At 43.2% G+C, this 20,976-nt stretch overlaps 1 protein-coding gene across 1 annotated transcript in view; it reads left to right on the top strand.

The window, feature by feature from the left end:
- Spata17 (spermatogenesis associated 17) overlaps positions 1–12,461 on the top strand; it is a 164,661-nt gene extending 152,200 nt beyond the window's left edge. The window contains 2 exon segments of the mRNA XM_005082443.4: positions 8,935–9,017; positions 12,212–12,461. Coding sequence (XP_005082500.3) covers positions 8,935–9,015 — 81 coding nt within the window. The 3' untranslated portion in view covers positions 9,016–9,017; positions 12,212–12,461.
- The last annotated feature ends 8,515 nt before the right edge of the window (positions 12,462–20,976 follow it).

Here is a 20,976-nt window from a genome sequence, read left to right on the forward strand (position 1 = left end):
GTCCCATGAAGTTCTCATAAAAGGCATAATACCCTGATTGCTGACAAATGTAGGTACTGCCTTCCTTGCAAAGTAAGGTCACACTTACAAGGCCTACATTTCTATTCAGTTAAGATTTATTTATGTATAATTGCATATGCATAATGTATTCAGCACTATGATGGCACGGGAAGGCAGATAAAGACCCTGGTCATGCAACTCTGGTATATGTGTCTGATACTTCCTTCTTGCTAGTGTAATCAGTCCCAACCCCATTGATTAATATCTTACAAATACTTCTAAGACTTAGGTTATCAGAGCTGTGAAGGGATACAAGGCTGTATCTGCTCATTGGAATTCTAAAGGCTTCAGTCACTGTGTGAGTTGACACTGGGATTCTGGTGACATTTCTATAGAAGCAGGTTGAAAGCCAGGCTTGAAGATGTGCTGCCCACAAATGACTGCAGGACTAAGCCCATGTGTGCTTTTATTCAGTCATGCCTTTGGCCAATTAGTTACCAAGCCCACTCTGTGCCCAGCAACTGTGCTAAATTAAATCCTGGGAATACGAGTATGAATGAAATGTCACCTGGCTTTTAGTGGGTACTGCCCTTGATGAGAACTTCCTTAGGGAGCCTGGTTACACAGAAGAGTTGCTTTTTCTCCTACCAAGAAACACTTATTTAGGAATATTATAATGTTAATGTCTGTTGTTATCCCCATTGTAATTCGTTTTCATGAAGCCATCCTGATATTAGCTCTGAAAATTTTTGCAGCATATTTTCCAGTAGATTAACCATGTGCAAGCCACATGTCCCCTTAAGTACCAGTCTCATACAGCATTCCTTCTATTTAACTTGTGCCATCTTTGTATACACAGATGATGTTACTGCAACCTCCTGCCATGGTATCATTAGTTGTGTTATAAAACTCAATGAGCAGGATATGGACCTTCCTAACTACAGCATAGTATCTAGTTGAATGTCTTATTTTGTTTTGTTTGCAGTGAAATTGATATCTATACCTATATATCTGTGCATACATCTACTTCTGTATAAGCATCTATTTCTTCCAATACATGGTTATATCTTGTACCCCTTTTATTATGAGCTCATGTACCCCATGATACAATATGTCTGTCAAACAAGAATCCCCATCATTTATCTGCTGACTCACACTCTGGAGGGCATTTATAGTCAAGACCATACACATGAGGGGAAGCTTGAAGACTCAAGAGACAGATGAGCTAAATGGCAGTGAAATGTTGAAGTTCTGGAGAAAGATGCTTCAAAACAGATAAAGAAGCAACTCAAATGCATAATTCTACAGTTTAGAAATGTCCTCACTGATTTAAGTCAATTCTAAGTGACCCTTGGAAAAGCAACTATGTAAGACTATTCCTCATAGTCACTTTGAAAAATATGTGCAATTAATAGTGCCTTTGACCATAGCTGGCACTCTCTGAGAGCCTACTACGCTGGACCCTGGTTCTGTTGACATTTAATTGCTAAACGATGTCTCTATTTTGCACTCAGTGACATGGAGCTGTCTATAGAGCTCAGACTGGCCTTACATGTGTGATCCACTGCATTAGCCTCCAAGTTGTAGAAGGTAACAAGCATGGCAGAGATTTTGTGACTTATTCAAGATCACAAAGCTTTTATAAGTGCACTGGGCTCACAGGCAGTGCTGCCTCTGAGTCCATGGCTCAGAGAGCAGTTGGGCAATGACTGCAGTCAGCTGCAGTCTCTGGGCAGTAGGCAATAGGCAGTGAGTCCTGTTCTATTTAGGTTCAGGTTTACAATGTGTTATTGGCTGATACATTGAAAAGGTGATCATTTCAAAGCATGTACAAGTGGATTCATGAAAGAAGGTATGAAAAATCCTAGGTCTTGGGGATTTAGGACAATACAAAGAATAGAACACTCAAAGCTGCTCTCTAAGCAGCTTGGAGTGAACGGAGAGGACCATCCTCAGCTGCAGCAGCAGCTGCCCAGTGTGTGTACTTTGGATAAAACTGTGGAGATGGTGTCATCCCATAGCTTCCTTGTGTGACAAGAGTGTGACAACCTGGATGCCTGAGCAGCTCTGACAAAGGTGTCAGTCATATGGCAGCCACTGAAACCATGAGTGTTGTAAGGGGAAGTCTGTTCACAGGATGGTCACCTGTGAGGATGAGAAACCGAAGCCTCACGCCTGTCTCTGGAGGAGTGGAGAACCTTGATGTCCTGGAGCACAGCCACGATTCCAGCATTTGTCAAGCAGGCAGCATGAGCCAGAGTTTGAGGCCAGGTGGATGGCAGAGTTCTGGACAGACAAGGCTACAAGGGAAGCCACCATACCAAGAAGGAAGAGGGGAGGAAGAGGAGAAGGGTGCCTTGGGGTGTGGGGAGATCACCGGTGGTCTTCCCGTGTGTACTCAGATCTTCCTAGCTTCTTCACACAGTCCATCAAACGGAGTTAGTGTGACCTAGTGAGATTGAAGTTCTGGGCCCTCAGATGTCAGCATCACTCATGCACCTACGCATGCCCAGATGAGACCTGCAGACTTCTGGGAAAGCACCCTTGGAGTCTCTGTAATGTAAAGTGCCCACTATTATCATCACATCAACACTGTCACCTACACCAGTTAATAATAAATTTCCTGGCAGTAAATCAGATTGCTCTTAGAAGGTTTGTTTAGGCTGCATTTGTTTGAAGCCTATCAGAATCTCTTTGAAGTCTCTACATGAGCTCCCACTTGGGAAGCAGAGGGAATCCCAGGGGCTAGCTATCAAGAGAATGTGGGTTTCAGCTAGGAAATAATTTTCACTAACAGCGCTTAACATCCAGTCAAATTTCCTATCTACTCTTTTTAGTTCTAAGAGAAAAATCTCTGAGATATTTTAAAGCTGGGTATATTAAAATCGCTTAAGGTGATCAGTGTGTACCTAACTTTCGATTTTCACCCTGCTCTTAGGGCTACGTCCCTGGTGAAGTGCCATTCCACTACAAGCATGGACACGGGTTGTTTATATTCTCAGCTGTGTCTGCCTGCTGAAAAGCCTTAAACAACTAGATAAACACACAGCTGCTGACCTCACGTTCCTACACTTGGGGGCGAGTGGCCCAGGAAATTCACTCTTTGTCATTTTGACTTGGGTTTGAAAATGAAGCTGGGCAGCATTCCAGCTCAAAGAGCCATTCAGTTCCAAAGACTCCTAAATTGTCCCAAGGAACTCATTGTGGCAGCGGATGATTTGTGTTTGGCTGGGCATCCTAATAGCAAAAGCTGTCTGGGCTGGCAAGCAGCAGCTAGGCAGGATGTAGAATCACCATCCCCGGTGTTTTTCCTGATGAGGTTGTTTTTCAGAAAAGCAGTCCCCCAACCTTGTTTAGCCTGACCCCACAAGAGCATTGTGCAAGTGGCTTTCTTGAACTCACAAATAAATAGCTTCTGATGGCAGGGTGATGGGTTTATTGTATCAGGAACACCTTGTATGGAGCTTAGAGTCGGTACCGGAGGTTTCCTGAGACCAAAGCTGCAGTTCCACGACAGCACTAGCTAAGGCTGTGAGAGTCGGGAAAATAAGAAATAAAGAAAGGCAGTAAAGGGTTTCTGGAAGATTTTTCTTCAGCAGGACGCAGTGGGCCAATCCACGTCCATCCACATGCTGTGAATGTCCATTGTGTGGGCCCAGGCAGGACTGAGTCTTGGTACTGGAGTTTGGACAGAAGGCAGTACAGTGCACTCAGGCCCGCGTGCTACCTGATTGCATGGGAGGGGAGACTCCTAACTCAGAGAAGTCCAGAACCAAGAATGCAAGCGCACCGCAGGACTGAGGGAGGCAAAGCCCTCAACTTCTGAGTTTAGTCGTTGTTAATCTTACCTGTACATGTAAATACATGTGTGTGTGTATGGACAGGGTGCTTGTTTAATAGACAGTTACTCACGGGGAGGCGTGATCAAAGTCCAGTTTCATCACATTGCTCCAAGCGTATCAGAGCATCAGTGCGGCTTACTCCGTTGGCCGTGCGGCTTACTCCGTTGGCCTTTTGAAGAGCAGGGTAAGTAGACCGTGAGCAGACGCTGACCACTGAATGGACTGAGAGGAGAAAACCTTACTTTATCCTGTTCATCTCCAGAAGGAGGATGGATGCAATGTGGACAGCCTCCTTCTACAGCTAAGGAGACACCACTGGGGCCAACCGAAAGAATGAATTGTTTCCATTTTATAAATAGAAACAGGCTGGGTTGGATAATCTGATCACTTTCATATGCGTTGTAACGGAGTGTCTTTCAGGGCCCTGGGAGATTTTGCCTGTTGTTCAGTTTCTGATTGTAGACTTCCTGGTTGTATTTCTTTAGTGTCCTTTTGGGGGTTGTAATCTGTGTTTCTTTCTGGCATTAGCTTTTTAAAAATTCTCTCTCCTTTTCTTTCTAAGCCTGGTTATCAGTTTCCCAGTTTTATTGGTATTTTCAAACAAGTGGATGATGTTTTGGATTTTTCTCTTTCCCTACATCATGAGTATATGTGTATTTATGTGTGATGTGCACATGTGTATGCTTGTTTACATGTGTGGGTATATAGGTGTGCAGGCGCATATACACATATGTGCACATGCATGCTTACATGTGTGGGTATATAGGTGTGCAGACTCGTATACACAAGTGTGTACATGCTTGTGGAGGCCTGAAGTTGGCACAGGGCATTAATCTCCTCACTTTTCACTTTGTTCACTGAAGCAGGTGATAGTGGGGAAATCAGAAGGCACTCAAGTGCAATGAGGCTTTCTTGTCTCTGGAGAGTATGACAGGAAGCCAGAGTGCAGAGTCATCAACAGCCCCCAAAGCCACCATCAGCCATTGGCTTCCAGTTCCTATGTCTTGCAAACATGAATGAATTTCACAGACAGGGGAGGAGTTTTGCTGAGGGTTAGAGCTCACGGGGAGGAAGCAAGCAGAGCTGCAATAGAAAGAGCCATTTTCAAGCAAGGCTGACACCCTCCCCCACCCACCGTCCCAGGGTCCCGACTGAGGGTTTGTACAGGTTACTGGGCTGCAGCATGGACTAAGCTGGTCAGGCCAGTTGTCCTACCCATGGGTGTCCATGCATCTCTCTATCCCTGTGTCTGCACAGGGGTTTCGGGTACACTTTCCAGGGCCAAGAAAGCATCTGGTCATTCCCGACAGCTGTGTTCTGTTCACTAAAGTTGCTACGTAAAAGAAGAAACACAAGCAGCCAGAGCACACACCAGTGTCCCTGAACAGTTTTGGTGTTTATGGAGTCACAACAGAACAGAAGTTTGGATAGAAACAAGAACATTTCCAGGTTTTGGACAAGGCAGAGCTGGTTCCAAGGACAAGGAACAGAACTCCTCATTTTAAGGTCCCCACATCAGAACTGTCTGATATGTTTCTGTCTCCTGTTTTTATCACAGGATCTGTAACTATAACCTGGGGCTCACCAGTTATAGCTAGTCTTCATCCTGTCTTTGCCCTCGGAGTGCAGGGATTGTGTGGCGCTGGGGGTGAGGAGCTCTACCTGCTGAGCCATCCCCCAACCTGCTACCACTTCCCGATTCCTGCTTGGATGACTTTCCTCTGCTTGATTGTGCTCCCTTCCTCGTCCCCTCGAGCTGTTTGGGTCGCCGGTTGAAGGCCTTGTCTTCCCACTGTGTCCTTGCTGCTCTTGTCCACACAGCGCTGTTCCTGGGGCGTCCATCATCATGAGCTTTGTTTCATCTTATAGTTCGGTTTGCTTTTCTCCTTTTCAGAAGTGCACTATCTAATTTTCAAACTTTTGGATGTTTCCATACATCTGGCATTGGTTTCCAGTGTGAATCTACTCTGTTCAAAATAGCACTGTATGATTTGTTTTAAATTTGTTAAAGTGTGTCATGGTCCAGCATGCAGTTTATCTCGGTGTGTTTCTATGTGAATCTGAGGAGAAGGTGTGCACCTGGCGGCTGTGAATGAAAAAGTCTATAGATGTCAATTACGTCCAGTTGATTGACAGTGCTGTTCAGTTCAATTACACCCTTGTTGATTTTCTACCTGCTGGATCTGTCAGTCTCTGATAAAGGGGCACGGAATTTACCAAGTACAATAGTGAATCCATCCATTTCTCCTTACCAGCTCTATGAGATTTTGCCTCGTGTATGTTGACCCTCTGATTCTAGGCACAAACACATTAATGATTGACGGGTCTTCTTGGAGACTTGACCCCTTTAGCATTCTTTAATGACTCTCATTCTCCTGATCACTTTGCTTATCCTGAAATCTATCTGTACAAAATTAATATAGCTATTTCATCTCTGTTTGGCTCATGTGAATGTGGAATTTCTTTCTCTGGCCCTTTACGGTCACTATTTGTGTTTTATATTTAAAGCAAGCTTTTAAACTATATTATTAAGGATTCTGTTGTCTTTTAGGGTCATTTAGACCTCGTGCATCTACAATGATTGTTAATGCATTTGGATCACTACCAACATGGCAACTTTTTTCTTCACTACACTTGCCATTTTTAAAATAATTTGTTCATTTTTATCGTATGTGCATTGGTGTTTTTCCTGCACATATATCAGTATGAGGGTGTCAGTTCCCCTGGAACCATAAATACATACAGTTGTGAGCTACCATGTGGGTGATAGAAATTGAACCTGGGTCCTCTGGAAGAACAGCCAGTGCTCTTAACCACTGAGCCATCTCTCCAGCCCCTACACTTGCTATTTAGTTTTAGGTTTTTTTCCTTTTTTTTTTTTTTTTTTTGGTTTTTACGAGACAGGGTTTCTCTGTATTGTTTTGGAGGCTGTCGGTCCAGCCTAGCCTCGAACTCACAGAGATCCGCCTGCCTCTGCCTCCAGAGTGCTGGGATTAAAGGCGTGCGCCATCACCGCCCGGCTGTTTTTTACCTCTTTATCTAGCACATCTGCTATTAATTAGTCATCTTATAATACCCCATGTCTCCCCACTCTCCGACTCTAAGCTGCAGTACCTAAGATATTTCTTATAGGTACTCCAGAGGGTGGAGTAAATATTTACAGCTAATGGGTCCACTTCCAAATACCACTTCCTTCCTTACAGTTAAAGTGTTTTAACAGATTTCCTTAGTTCCCCTCTCCAGACCCTTGCGTGTAACATTGGCGTCATTTGCCTCCCTCATCCATAGCTGTAGTCACCAGTCACATGACTGCTACTATGTATGACTTCATAGCAAAGACTGTTATTTGATAGATTAATTAGGAATAAGAAAAACTAAAGATTCATTTCCCTGTATATCTAAAGCAAAATTTCTGACCTCTGTCACGTTTCTTTCCTCCGTAGCATTTGATGTGGGAAGGGACTATTAATTTTGAAAGTTAAACAGAATATTGTTATATACATTTACAAAACTGAAGCAACTCACAATTGGGCTATTGTGTCCCTTGAGTTGACAACAGAAGAATCACTATCATGTGTCACACAGACACCAGAACTTTATAGTTCAAGGTAAAGAGCTCTATGAGTTTCTAGCTGTCCGTAGATGTCTGAGGTGTCATGCGGGAGTATGGCAAACAGGGGGCCGGAGTTGTGTTACCTCCACAATACGTCTGGAACAACAGCAACAAAAAGCCTGGCTACAGCAGCTGAGACCCACAGGAAAATGAGACTTCATTATACACAGCCCACCAAGTCCGTGCTACCCAAGAAAAGGATTTCATTCACATTCAGTCATTTGTTTTTATCTGCGTTTCTGTTGCACATATTGTCTCTACACTCAGGAGCAGTGTCCACAACAACTTCCATGCCACTCAGGCAAGACAAACACAGAGTGACAAGTGCAGAAGTTTTCCTGAGATTTGTCATCACTGATCCAAGGCAGTCAGATCTCAGTGACACGTGTCAGATCTCTGTGACACATGGCAGATCTTTGGTGACACGTGGCAGATCTCTGGCACACATGGCAGATCTCTGGGGACATACTGGCATACCGTGGGTCCTCCTGAAGCTTTCCTGTGTGTACTTATGAAATGTGGGCCCTCTCAGAGCCAGGCAAGGATGGAAGCCTCTAGGCCTTCTTTGGACAGAAAGTTTGGGCCAGAATTTTCTCTGATAATAGTCAGAGTCTTAGGAAGAAATTAAACCTCTACATAGTCTGATCATTTCTTCAAGGTATTCAGGGTTGGTGTAGGAGCTACCTCTTTAGGAGACTTACTGGTGTAGCCTGCATGCTGTGGAATCATCCATTTCTTAATCAGACTGTGCTAGTCTGTCTGCTAGCAAAAATCACTTCTTCTCCATGTGCCTTCTAAAGAGCAAGCTATGTCTGATGCTTCCGCACGTGACCTCTAGCACAGTTAAGAGGACACATCACATTCCTCTTTGCATGGATTCAGTTAGCAAATGTTTACTTGCCCAGATGTAAGTACAGAACCTAACCCTACCCCCAAAACCAAGACAAAGGCAATTGTGTCGCACACTTCTTGAAAGTGGGTGATGGGCATGAGCACTGCTTGTGTGCCACCTATAGACATTAAACTGATGTGTGCTTCTGTGAGTCTGCCATCCAGAACTCAGGAGCAGGCACAAGAAGGCTGACACATGTGTGAGGCCAGCCTGGCTACATAATGATTTCCATGACTGCCAGGGTTACAACGAGACCTTGCCTCAAAAAGCACAGCAAGCAAACAAATAAAAAGTGTGAATTTAAAGAAAGCTTTAAACTGCTAAAAAAATCTTAGCTGCTGAATGTGTGTGGAGGGTGTGATGAGGAAGCATGAGGTTCAGTTGTTACAGTCTACTGAGCGATGGTGCGGTAATGGACATGAGGTGCGGTTGTTATAGTCTACCTTACAGTCTACTGAGCGATGGTGCGGTAATGGACATGAGGTGCGGTTGTTATAGTCTACCTTATAGTCTACTGAGCGATGGTGCGGTAATGGTAGCAGTGTGAGCCAATGATGTCTCTGTGTGATCTGATCTCTTTCCTCTAGGATTTTCAGACAGTTCTGCCATCCTTCGACCTCTTCTCAAAGTATGGAAAATTATATTCGAAAGCTGGACAAATTGTGTAAAGGTATGCATTGTTTGCTGAGTACTTCAAGATGCATATGAGATAACCAATGCGATTGACTTAAGTGTCAGGCACTTAAAAATGCTATTTGTATAAAATAATATTCCATAAATTCCTTTCATTCTAACCAGACAGCTTTCAACCCTTGGTTTTATTTTCCAAATATCTTCTCCAAAATGGACTAAAATACATCAACAGAACTAACAGAATTCTGGGGTATTCTTTATCTTTTAATTAAATGGCATAGAAAAGATTTACACAGTGCCTGAAAATATACCAGTGTTATCCAAAAGGCTAAACTGTTTCTTGGTACTATATTAACACAATATAGTTAAAGTTTCTTTACTTAATGTGTGTTTTATTTGAGGGAATAGGAAAGAGTCTGGGTCTCTGATAATTATCAAAGTTTGCAGGATAGATAGGAAAAAAAAGACAGTCTACTGAAATTCAAAAACCAAATGAGCTTTCAGTGATCTTCCATTTATCACTAAGATGTTTTAGGATAAAAAAATAGTTGCAATCAATCTAAGACCAGTGTTGTGGTAAGGTCCTGCACAACTTAAGCAGTTATGAGATTAGAGACAGTGGACGGGAAAGGTCAAGAATAAGAAATGAGTGGGAGGGTTGCCCAGTGTCCTCCCAAGTCAGCAGCTGAGGAAACACACTGTTCTGTTGGGAAAAGCATGACTACATAAAGCCTTCCCTACATTTGATGTTCATATTTCTTTTGCCACATATATCTTTGAAGGCTCTGATTTTGTTAGTATGTTAAATACCTATACTCACTGTTTAGCTGTTCCAAAATAATACAAGCGAGAAAATGTAAAATATTCTGAGTTAGTAGAAAAAAATAAGAACACTGTTTCAAATATTTAAAGTATTATTGTCATTGAATATTAATTTATCTGTGAGCCATAATATGTTGCATATGTACGTGCAACTTTTAACCCAAACATTTATCAATTCTATTTATAATGATTTTTACAAAGGAATATTTCTTGTGTGACACTGTTTCTGGGAGTCATGAGTAGTCATCTGTTCATGCCAGATAAGAAAATGATGACAGAAAAAAGTAATCACACCACCAAAGTCCAACTTGGTGATGCAGTGAGTTTATTGATTGCTTATAGGAGTACTGGTAAGGAGTTACTGGGAGGAGTGTGAACACCTCAAAGGCACCTGCATCACAGAGAGCCCACCCCAACCTGTATGACAATTCATGAAAGATGCAGTCCTGCCTAGAGCGCTCTGTATGAATTTTGCAGCTCAGTGGGGCAGAGAGTCTACTTTCCTCAGCAGCTCTTACTGCTTATATTAGCTTGCAGAGAGAAGTCCTTTGCGAATCTGTTTGATTTCAGGAACTCTCTGACACTTGTGAGTTGTTTACTCCCTGAGTCTTAACGAGTCTTCTTTAGAAAGAGCTTTCTAAGTCTTAAGAAGCATCCGTCTAGGATGAAATGTTTTAATTCAGAGGAAATTACTAAGCAGCAATATTGGAACCAACTTCAATGGTCATTAATATATAGTAACTTCAATGACAGCACATATGGTGTAATTCTATGCTGACGCAAAAAGTGTTAACTAGTCTTTACCTACTACTCTGACAAAGCACCTACCTTGTATTTCTAAGAAGGCCGTGTTTGAAGCCATTCTGCAATTTGATTACATAACAATGTATGTGTGTACATGTGTACATATATACCAGCATATGTATTGAAACACATTTCTACATACCCATTTATATGGTAGATATGTGTATATATATTTATATATTGCAGAAATTATATGGTGGCTATTTCTGGCTTGTAAAAGATTTTCATTAACTTTATTTTTCCCAGATTCTGTTTTATATTTCAACTTATTTTTAAATTTTTCATTTAATCAGACAAAGGCAATGTTAAACCAAATTTTCCAGTAAAGTCTAATAGTTCTCCTTTACAATTACAAACATGGGGCCATTACAGTTCTACTTAATCATGATAACTTAAGGCACGGTTATTTCTTCTGAAGATAAAATACTTGCTAAATGATTTATAGTTAAAGATAAGAGCAAAAGTAACAAATTTCACATTGGTTCTAATTAAAAAGCCTGAGCAATGCAAAGACACAAAAATGTGGCAGGATTTAAAGAAATGGTTAATGACTCCTCTTAATGTTTTAAGTATTTTGTGAATTGGCACAATTATTAATTTCTTTTATTTGCCTTTGTAGCTGATCCTTTTTCATAACCTTTAATAGTTTCCCAAGTCAATTTCACCTAAGTCAGTGTATCCTGGACCCTGCCAGTGCTATGCTATCTTTTCAGCCCCATTCATCCCACACAAGAGACTTGTGACAAGTCTCCATTGTCACAAGAAGCTGAGATCACTGTTTGTATTTATGGATGGGGCGGCATGTGTGGGAGGTTTTCTGCATTATGTTCTGATGGATACCCCCAGTCTTGTAAGGAATGGGCTTCCGTCCAGCCTGTCTTCCTGTTAAAATGTGGTTCCATTTGGAAGCCAGATGAGATGTGTTTTAATTAAATGATGGGTCAGACATGAAAAACAATGTGCTTTTTCCACTTTCGGTGGGAATCTGCATATGAATGACTCAAAACTTGAAAATGAAAAATGAGTATAGTGGACACCTGGGTTGGGAAAGGGAAAGGTGGACACTTCCATTGCTGTCATACAGAGGAAACCGTGTTCTAGCAACTGGGTAAGGAAAAGGAGGGTGCAAGGGAAGAGTGCAAAGCAAGCGTTTGAGCTACACATTCACCTGCTAGGAGTTAAAATCTTAGCCACCAAGAAAACGTATGAAGCCTAGCCATTCATATCGGCATTGTGCGAATCTGTAACTGTACACTTAGTCACAGGGAGCTGGCAAAGAACAGAGAGAGAACACCTCCCTGTCACTCACCGGTAAACTGTCCTCATGCTGAAGACTCTGCTTGTCACTCACCCAGCTGCTCATGGGAGGGGTCGCCTGTGGCTTTCAGTAACTGAGGCACATTGCTAGACACTCCATGTGCTAGTGATACCCATCTTCTAGACTGCTAATCCGGATGTGCTGTCAGAGGCACTGGAGGGCAGGGGCAATAAGCACAAATGTCAGGGTCCTGGCTTCCTCGATGATAGGCGCAGTGCTAAAGCTAAGAGTGCTTGGCTGGCGTAGAGACTGAGACTAGTTTTAATAAGGTGCTCTCCCCCCCCCAGTGTGCTGCTTGGCCTTAGAGAACAGAAGATGCAATGTGGAGACGAGGTGAAGACGACGTGAGCACCAACTGAAGATGCCACTGCCCAGAGGCCCGGGCTCTACCTACACGATGACTACCTTGACTTGAGTCCCTTAACCTCGGCATGCTCTCAGGAGCCTCCCCTCCCTGCCTGCCTCCCTTCCTCCCTCCCAACCTCCCTCCCTCCCTCCCGACCTCTCTCCTTCCCTCCCTCTCTCCCAACCTCTCTCCCTCCCTCCTTCCCTCCCTCCCTCCTAACCTCTCTCCCTCCCTCCCTCCCAACCTCTCTCCCTCCCTCCCTCCCTCCCTCTCTCCCAACCTCTGTCCCAACCTCCCTCCTTGCCTGCCTCCCTCTCTCCCAACCTCCCTCTCTCCTTTCCTCCCTCCTTCCCTACTCCAGTTCTTTCTCTTGCTATCACTTTCTCTTGTGTCAGAAGAAAAGCTTAAAACCATTTCTGTTTCATTATAAAACTTTCTAGTTTGAAAGGAAAATACAAAGGAGGCTCTTATAAGAACTAATCAGATTTACCAATAAGCCAGACTCACTATGATCAATAAACTATGACATTCATTTTAAAGCTTGTGTGTATCTTGTGGGGGAGGTGACATGTATGTGTCATGTGCAGTTATTTGTGTGGCCAAAGGAGGTACATGTGACTATGTGGTGTGTGTAGTCGTGGGAGTATGGAGTATTTCATATTTCTTCATTTATCTTTTGAGACAAAACACCTTTTACCTTTGAGAATGCCTGCAACACCTATAGCCTTTTTACCCAAAGTGCGATAAGTGGGTGTATTGACGTGACCATCACTCTACTTACAAGTCATGAACAACTTTGGTCCCAATCCCTTCGTTACTGGACAACAATTTAAAATAGCTAATGTAAGTAGAATGACACATAGTTTGAAGTATGGATAGTAAAGAAATTAGTTAGCATAAAAGAGAGAAATAATGACACATTATCCCAACTGTACCTCCATGTCTGTTGTATGACACTATCCCTGACAGACATGAACAAACCTCATTCAGCCCAGGCAGACAACCAACAAGTGACCAAAGTGAGGATCTCATCCCAATCCAACTTGATGAGCCAGTGAGTTTTACTGAGGTTACTTGTAGGAACAGAAATGGATCAAAGACAGACAGCTGCATTACCCAAAGCCCACCCCAGCAAGGGTGACAATTCATAGAAGCTGAAACCCAGAGCCCAGTACACAACTTGTAGGCAGCTTTGCAAAGTAAAGGTGTTTCCATGCAGCTCTGTTGACTTGAATCCTTTGCAGGCAGCTCCGCTTGTCTGGGAGTATCTCCCAGCAGTGCTTCCTAACCCAACCCTAACCCTATCCAGGCCTTCCCCTAACCTTCCTAAACTTAGAAGAGGGAGGAGACCGGCAGCTAGTCAGTTTCAGACACTTCCTGAAACTTCCGAGTTGTTTAGTTTCTGGGTCTTAAGATCTCCTTGCAGGACAGAATGGTTCATCTCAGAATAAGCTGCTACACAACAAATGTCCTTGAACTTGAGATGCAATAGACACAGAGTACTGGGTATGTAAGCCAAATCAGGTGTTCTCAAAAGAGAAATGCATTTGTAGACCTGCTTAGATGGGAGCAATAACAAGGTCACCTGGTTTTGTGGATCTGGTTATTCCTGTATGACTCTTAATTGTGGCCTGTTAAGAAGTCAGGCTCTAATAAAGTTCTTATGTGTTTCAAACAGCTTGAGTTTTCCTAGGATGTTTATTTTAAATAAACAACTGAAGTTCCCATGTCCTTTGGTCCCATCCCAAATGCATCCTCACAGTGAAATTTTCTACTAGAGCTGATGTGATGGTTAAGACTGATTGTCAACTTGGCAGGGTCTAGAATCACATAGGAGACACTTTGTCTGCAAGCATGAAGACCTGAGGTCAAATCTCTACCACCCATGTAAAAAAGCAGAGAATGACTGTGCAAGCATGTAAACTCAGTGCTGGGTGTTGGAAGCAGGCCTGTGCTGAGTAGTTGCTGATCTGTCAGCCTGTCTGAAATAGTGAGCTTGATGTTTAGTGAGAGATCCTATTTCAAGGGGATAAGGTGGAGAGCAGGAAAGGAAGATGCCCAGTGTCCCTCTCTGGCCTCCACACAGTCACACATGGCCATGTGTTCAGGCTCTCTCATGTGCATGTACCACACATACAACACACACTGCGGTCATTCAGGAATAGATAAATGACCTGCTATTGCTCTTTTTAAAGAAGAATATCCCTTCATTGTTTTCAAAATTGTAAACTATTACATCATTAGTAAATTGATTATAATAAACCATTAATTTTTGCATTCTAATTTACTCAGTAACCTAAAATGCACAGATATTTTGAAATATTTATGCATAAAATGTTCCATTTTTATTTTTGTCGTTGTGAAAGCACAGACACATCCTAAGCTAAAAAACAAATGTTACCCTGAATAATAATTTTCCTTAGAAACGCTTCCTTTTATCAAGCAGGCGGAGCACACGTTACAGACTTTGAGTGAGAAAAGGAGAATCGATGAGCCCTAGAATGGAAGCCTGTCTCCAGACTCCTCCCCACTGCTACTCACTGAGATCCTTAGCCGTTCCTGCAGGGAGCTCAGGAAGGAAGGAGAAGACACAAAGGGAAAAGCCATTTGCTTCTATGTGTAGGGATGGGCCTTGAACAGAAACCTCAGGAGACAACAGGTAAGAAACTTGAAGGTCCAAGTACAAAGCCAAAAGTCAAGTGTTTTTCTTCTCTGCTCCTGTTACACAAGAGTAGATTTTTGTTAGAACAAATGTCAACCAGGAAAGAAACATAAAATGCAAGACCATGTGCTTGGCTATGTTAAAAAGACATCAGTGAGGCCAAGCCACCCGAGAGGTGTGAGCCTCCTCTGCAACACTGCTCTTTCCCTGGAGGAATTTCTGGCTTTTTTAAACACTGCAGAGGCAAGGAACCAAAATCTAGGCCGGCAGTGACAGAGAGGAAACTACAAAGTGAAGTCACCTTTGTAGTCTCACGGAGCTAGGGAGCTAGATGGTGAGTTCACAGATATGTGGGAATTAGAATCAGCAAATGAAATGTAGAATGCAACAGAATCACCACTAAAATCTATAGTCATTAATACATGATAATCCCACTGCACACAAAATGCACATCCAGATAATTGTTCCATCTCTTTAGAGCTAAAGAAACATAACTTATCCCTGCAACACGAGTTATTCCTCTAGTCACTGTTAGGGAGCACTGGAGTCTTCCTAGTCTGTTTGCAATTCTGTATCCCTTCATCTAAGTGATAGATGCATCCCATACTTTCCTGAAAGTATATTGACCTTTATCAAGTATGCAAGGCAAGGGTGCAAGGGGATAAGGCAAATGTCGTGGCCCTGGTGAATACTCTCTCTGAAGATGCCATTTTTCAGCCTCCTCATCTGCTATGTGCACCAAAAAGGGGGTGGCAAAGGCATGGTGTCTCCTTTCTAAGAGAAGCTACAGTGAAATCCCCATCAGACACTGACAAAGACTCCAGCTGTAAAATACACACAGCGGAAAAGCAAAACTGTACTCTTCGCTAGGCTCCTACCTTGGTCAATCGTAACTGCCTACTTGAAGTGCCAGTGACAACTACTATGCCTGTTCTTGCAACATTCCTTGCCCAGCCTCAACTTTATCACCTAAAAGTTTGAATGACAATTCTTTCAGGGCTGTTAAAGGGTTAAAGTCACTTAGCCTCACCCTTCTGATTCAGCATCTTCCCAATAAATAATTGGTAACATTGTTTGGATTGCTAGGGTACTGTCTAGAGTTGACACGAACAAACAGGGACATGTGGTGACATAAATAGCATCTTGAATCAAAGACGAGCACCTGTAGCTTCCGGCACCCATATTTTCCTTTCACCGTTGTCTTTCTCTTCCTCAGTAACTGCCTGCCTGACCTGAATTTCCTCCTCTGTACCTATAGCTACTAAAAGTCAACACCACTTGCTTAGAAGTACTGTGAGCCCTGAGCAGCTGGACAACCACACCTATCATCCGCCTTCCATCTAGACTTACTCTTTCCTCTCTGACGTCATGTAATGCACGGCTTTGGGTTAGCTTCACTAGACTTACTCTTTCCTCTCTGACGTCATGTAATGCACGGCTTTGGGTTAGCTGTACTAGACTTAACTCTTTCCTCTCTGACGTCATGTAATGCACGGCTTTGGGTTAGCTGTACTACACTTAACTCTTTCCTCTCTGACGTCATGTAATACACGGCTTTGGGTTAGCCTTTCTAGACATCGCCAGCAAATGTCCGAGGTAGCAGACTCAAGGAGACTTTGTTTCATCTCACAGTTTCAGAAGATTTAGTCCATGGTTGCTTGGCCCTGGCTCGAGCAGAACCCTGTAGCAGTGGGGAATCTGTAACAGAGAACCTTCTTGATCACATGGTGGACAGGAAGCAGAGAGAACAACGAGGAGGAACTGGACATGCCTGGGATGTGACTCCTAAGGACATTCTTCCAGGTAGGCCCCACTTCCCCAAGTTTACAGAACTTTGCAAAGTAGTGCCAGTGTCATTGGGTCAAGCATTCATTCACACAGGAGCATGTGGGAGACACTGCATCTTCACCCTACCACAGCATTCAATTTCTAAAACTGTATTCCTATTCACGGAAAGTATGATAAGAATTTCAAATGTTTCTGTGGACTCTTTAGCCTCATTGATGGTTGATGGTAGTATATTTGTAATTTCAAACCTACTAAAAAGGGAAGTTTGGTTCACACCTCTGTTTTTGCATGAAACTTCTGCACTCCCATGTTAGTACCTTCAGTTTATACACACACTGGATGATAAAGACATGGTCATGTAGTGAAAATCCTCTGCTCACCATGTGCTCCTATTAGCTTTTGTGTCTCAGATTTTACAAACATTACAAGTAATAACCTTTTTTAGTTCAAAATCCATGACCTTACATTTTTGGCAATTCCTGCTAGAAAAAATAAGCCACATTAAAAAAAAAAACAAGGCTTGGCAGACAAATGCAAATTTGAACAGTAAATTAGACAGTGAATAACAGCCTCATAATGGGGGATTCATGCTTTACATTTTGACCACCTAAAATTAGCTTAAGCCATTTAAAGTGCATTTAAATCTAGGTATAGTGGTTCCCCCAGATTCAGGAGGCTGAGGCAAGAAGATCGCTCAAAGTTCAACACCAGACTAAGCTAATTAATTTTAGGCCAGTCAAAGCTACAAAGCAAGTCATTTTCTCAAAACAAAGGGCAGAGGAGGGTTAGGAAGATGACTCAAGCTTGACAACCTGAGTTCAGATGCCCAGAAACTGCAAAAGCTGGATGTAGGAACATGTGTCTACAACTGCAGTGTTCCCAAGGTAGCATGGGAGGCAGAAATGGGACAATTCCTTGGAAACTTACAGGCCAGCTAGATGTGGTACATGGCACAGTAAGGGATAGAGAGAGAGAGAGGGGGGGCCTGCATTAAACGAACTGAGAGGTGAGGAATGTCACCTAAGATTGCCCCCGCTCCACACATACCACGTGGCATGCATGTATGTATCATCTTCACATGTTATGATGTATGTACACATCACACACATTCACAAAAACTAACACTTCTAAATGCATGTGTGTATACTTGCCCATCTTTTACCAATATTTACATTGGCATCTATAATATTTAATAATTAAGTATCTGTCTTATAGTGAATTCAAAATTATTTTGATTGGTATTTCCAAAACCACGTGAATTTAGGACTACCATCCCTATATTCAGCAAATAAATTAAGACAGGAAAATAGCAAAACAGAGAGTACACTCAGATCTAAGCTGAGGTCTCAGCTCTGCCTGTGATTGTTTGCTTCACATTGTTGGGAGCAGTCCTCTGAGGGCCATGCCACTGTGTCCCATGTCCTCAGCATGCAGCTGTGTCACAGAATGTGTGCCCATTAGCTGTTCCTTGAGTGGTGCATTCTTTGCAGATCCTGGGTGCGAAGACAGCCATCTCATTTTTATACATTTCAGGCTCAGATATCCACTGATTCCCTTGTGATGTTGTGGGGAGGGAAGGGTGATGCTTGCTGACTTTTTTGTTATCCTTGTAGCAAATCATTGTATTCTCAAGAGACAAAGTACAAGGAAGGAACCAAGACAAAAGCTGAAGTCACATTTTCGTATGAAGAGCACAATTATTTTTAAATAGTGTGTGATTGTGTATGTGTACACATGTGTGTTTATGTATATATGGTCACATGGCAAACATTAGAATGTAAAACATCTGAAACATGTCATCAAACACCACCCACAGGAGTCTGTTCCCACATTTTTGCTACCATGCTTTCTGAAGCTGCTGGTCACTCGCCCTTTAAGGAAAAATGTGTATAAAAAGAAGAGAACGTCCAAAAGAGGGAAGGCAATGATAACATATCGGGAAGAGAAGCCACAGTTTAGCTAGGACCCCCCATCTTCATCACCAGGCTTCCAAATAAGTCTCTGTCTCATGCGGGCAAGGAAAGAGTCACAAGAGACATGAGTGTGCTGCTCCCAGTGAGCCGTCCATCTGTAGCACCCCCCTCACATCTGTAGCACGCCCCTCACATCTGTAGCACGCCCCTCAGGCCAGCCTGGAGAACGGGCTACAGAGAGGGTTAAAGACTCGAGAAGTCACATCAGCATCCAGAGCGCCTCTTTCTCCTGGGTGCCAGGCTTTCATCTCCGTGTCCTGTGATCTTCTCCCTCCTCTTGCACTCTGTGGCAAAGATGCTGATTGCTAGTGGGGCAATAGCTAATCGCATGCCTAACCTTTCAAGGCAACCAAATTGGTTTCAAACCTACAGCCTGAAACAGTCTGGCAAGTTTCATTTTGGCAAGGACTGCTTGTTCAGATACACCAAACTTTACACACCGGAATCCCAAATTCCGGTTTTAAAAAGATGTTTGTGATGATTAATCTTGTCAGCTAGAGTCACAGTAGAAGCAAATATCTGGACACATCTGTGAGAGATTATCTAAATTGGGTTAACTGAGGTGGCGAGACTTATCTGCATGTAAGCAGAGTGAGCTAGAGTCCCAGCCTGAATACAGGAGAAACTGAGCTGAGCAAGGCCCACTGTGTGTCTGCCTCTTATTGTAGACCTGGAGAGACCAGCCCTTCTAGTCCTGTCATCCTGCTTCCTTACCACGGTGGGCTGTATTAGACCAGGCCCTCCTGGTCCTGTCACCATGCTTCCCTGGCCATAAGGGACTATATTCCCTGGACGTATAAGTCAAAATAAACTCTTCCTTCCTCACATTGCTATTCCCTTTCAAATGTATATTTAAGAAACCTTATAAATTGGAAAACAACTTCAGTGGAATCACTAAAAATGTATCTAATAATTGTATATCTTTGTACATTTGATTTTGTTGCAAGTGGCCTTACCATATAGAAGGTTTAGTTTTCCATTGTTGGAGATTTGAGGATGTATGGGGAAAAAATCCCAGGAAATTGTTTACCCTTGTCCGCTACAATGGCCAGAATTATTCCTAACAATTCCATTGTCTCTTCCTGAGCCCCTCCAAGTCTTAGAAATCACGATACCTCTTGGGAGAGGGTTTTCTATAGTGGGTTTCTGTAACTTCATCAGGTCTGTGTCATGGGGAGCCTGTGGTCTAGCTTGTTCGTTCTAACCTGGTGCTTAAGAGCGAGTTGGTGTTTTGTTCTACATGGCTGTACCTTGCTTAGTTGGAAAGACACCCACAGGTTCTTTCTCTCTTCTGTGTTAGCATCTTTAGGCTCCTCAAATATGCCCTGTAGTTGACTCCATTCTTTCTCCATGACAGACCCTGGAGTCCATTCACCTAAACTCAGACGCTCCTGCCATCTGAACTGGAAACCAAGTTGAAACCTATTTCCTATCTTTTTTTTTTTTTTAATCATTTTTTATTTTAATTTTAAATAGCTTGTTTCACATGTCAATCCCAGTTCCCTCTCCCTCCCCTCCTCCCGCACTCCCCTTCCACCCTCCCTCCCACCCTATTGCCAAATCCCTCCACATAGGGGATGTCTAGAGTCTATCATTTCACTCTTGGTAGGGTCAAGGCACTCCCCTAAGAGTCCAGGCTGAGAGAGCATCTCTCTTTGTGCCATAGGCACATGAAGACAGATTGTATACCAGGGATAGACACTGATCCACAGCTCAGAGCCCCATAGGTTGCCCAGGCCTTCTCACTGACACTCACATTTGGGGGGTCCAGATCAGTCCCATTCTGGCCTCCCCACTGTCGGTCTGGGGTCCAAGAGCACTCCCCTGTTCAGATCAGCCGTCTCTGCTGGTTTTGCCAGCCCATTCCTTGCCAATTTGCTCATCACTCCTCTCTCTCTGTCACTGGGTTCCTTGGGTTCAGTTCAGTGCTTAGTTGTGTGTTTGCCTCTGCTTCCATCAGTCCCAGGATGAAGGCTCCCGGATAGTTATAGACATCAAGTTCATTATCAGGAATGGGCATTCGAGGTGGTCCTTCCACTATTGCTTAGCTTGCCAATTGATGTTATACCTTTAGATCACTCGAGGTCACTCTGGTGCCTGATCTGTCTTCGATCCTATGATTCCCTCTTCCCCCTATTTTACCCCCACCCCCTCAACTTCCTGTTCCCCCATGACCAACTCCCTTCCTCTTTACCCCCTCTACTCTTCCCAGGTCCCACTACCCCCCCTCGCCCTGTTCCCCATCCATTCAGAGGATCTTGTCTCCATCCTCTTCTCTTGGGT

This window comes from Mesocricetus auratus, unplaced genomic scaffold (assembly GCF_017639785.1).
Source record: "Mesocricetus auratus isolate SY011 unplaced genomic scaffold, BCM_Maur_2.0 Super-Scaffold_100676, whole genome shotgun sequence".
Classification (NCBI taxonomy): Eukaryota; Metazoa; Chordata; class Mammalia; order Rodentia; family Cricetidae; genus Mesocricetus; species Mesocricetus auratus.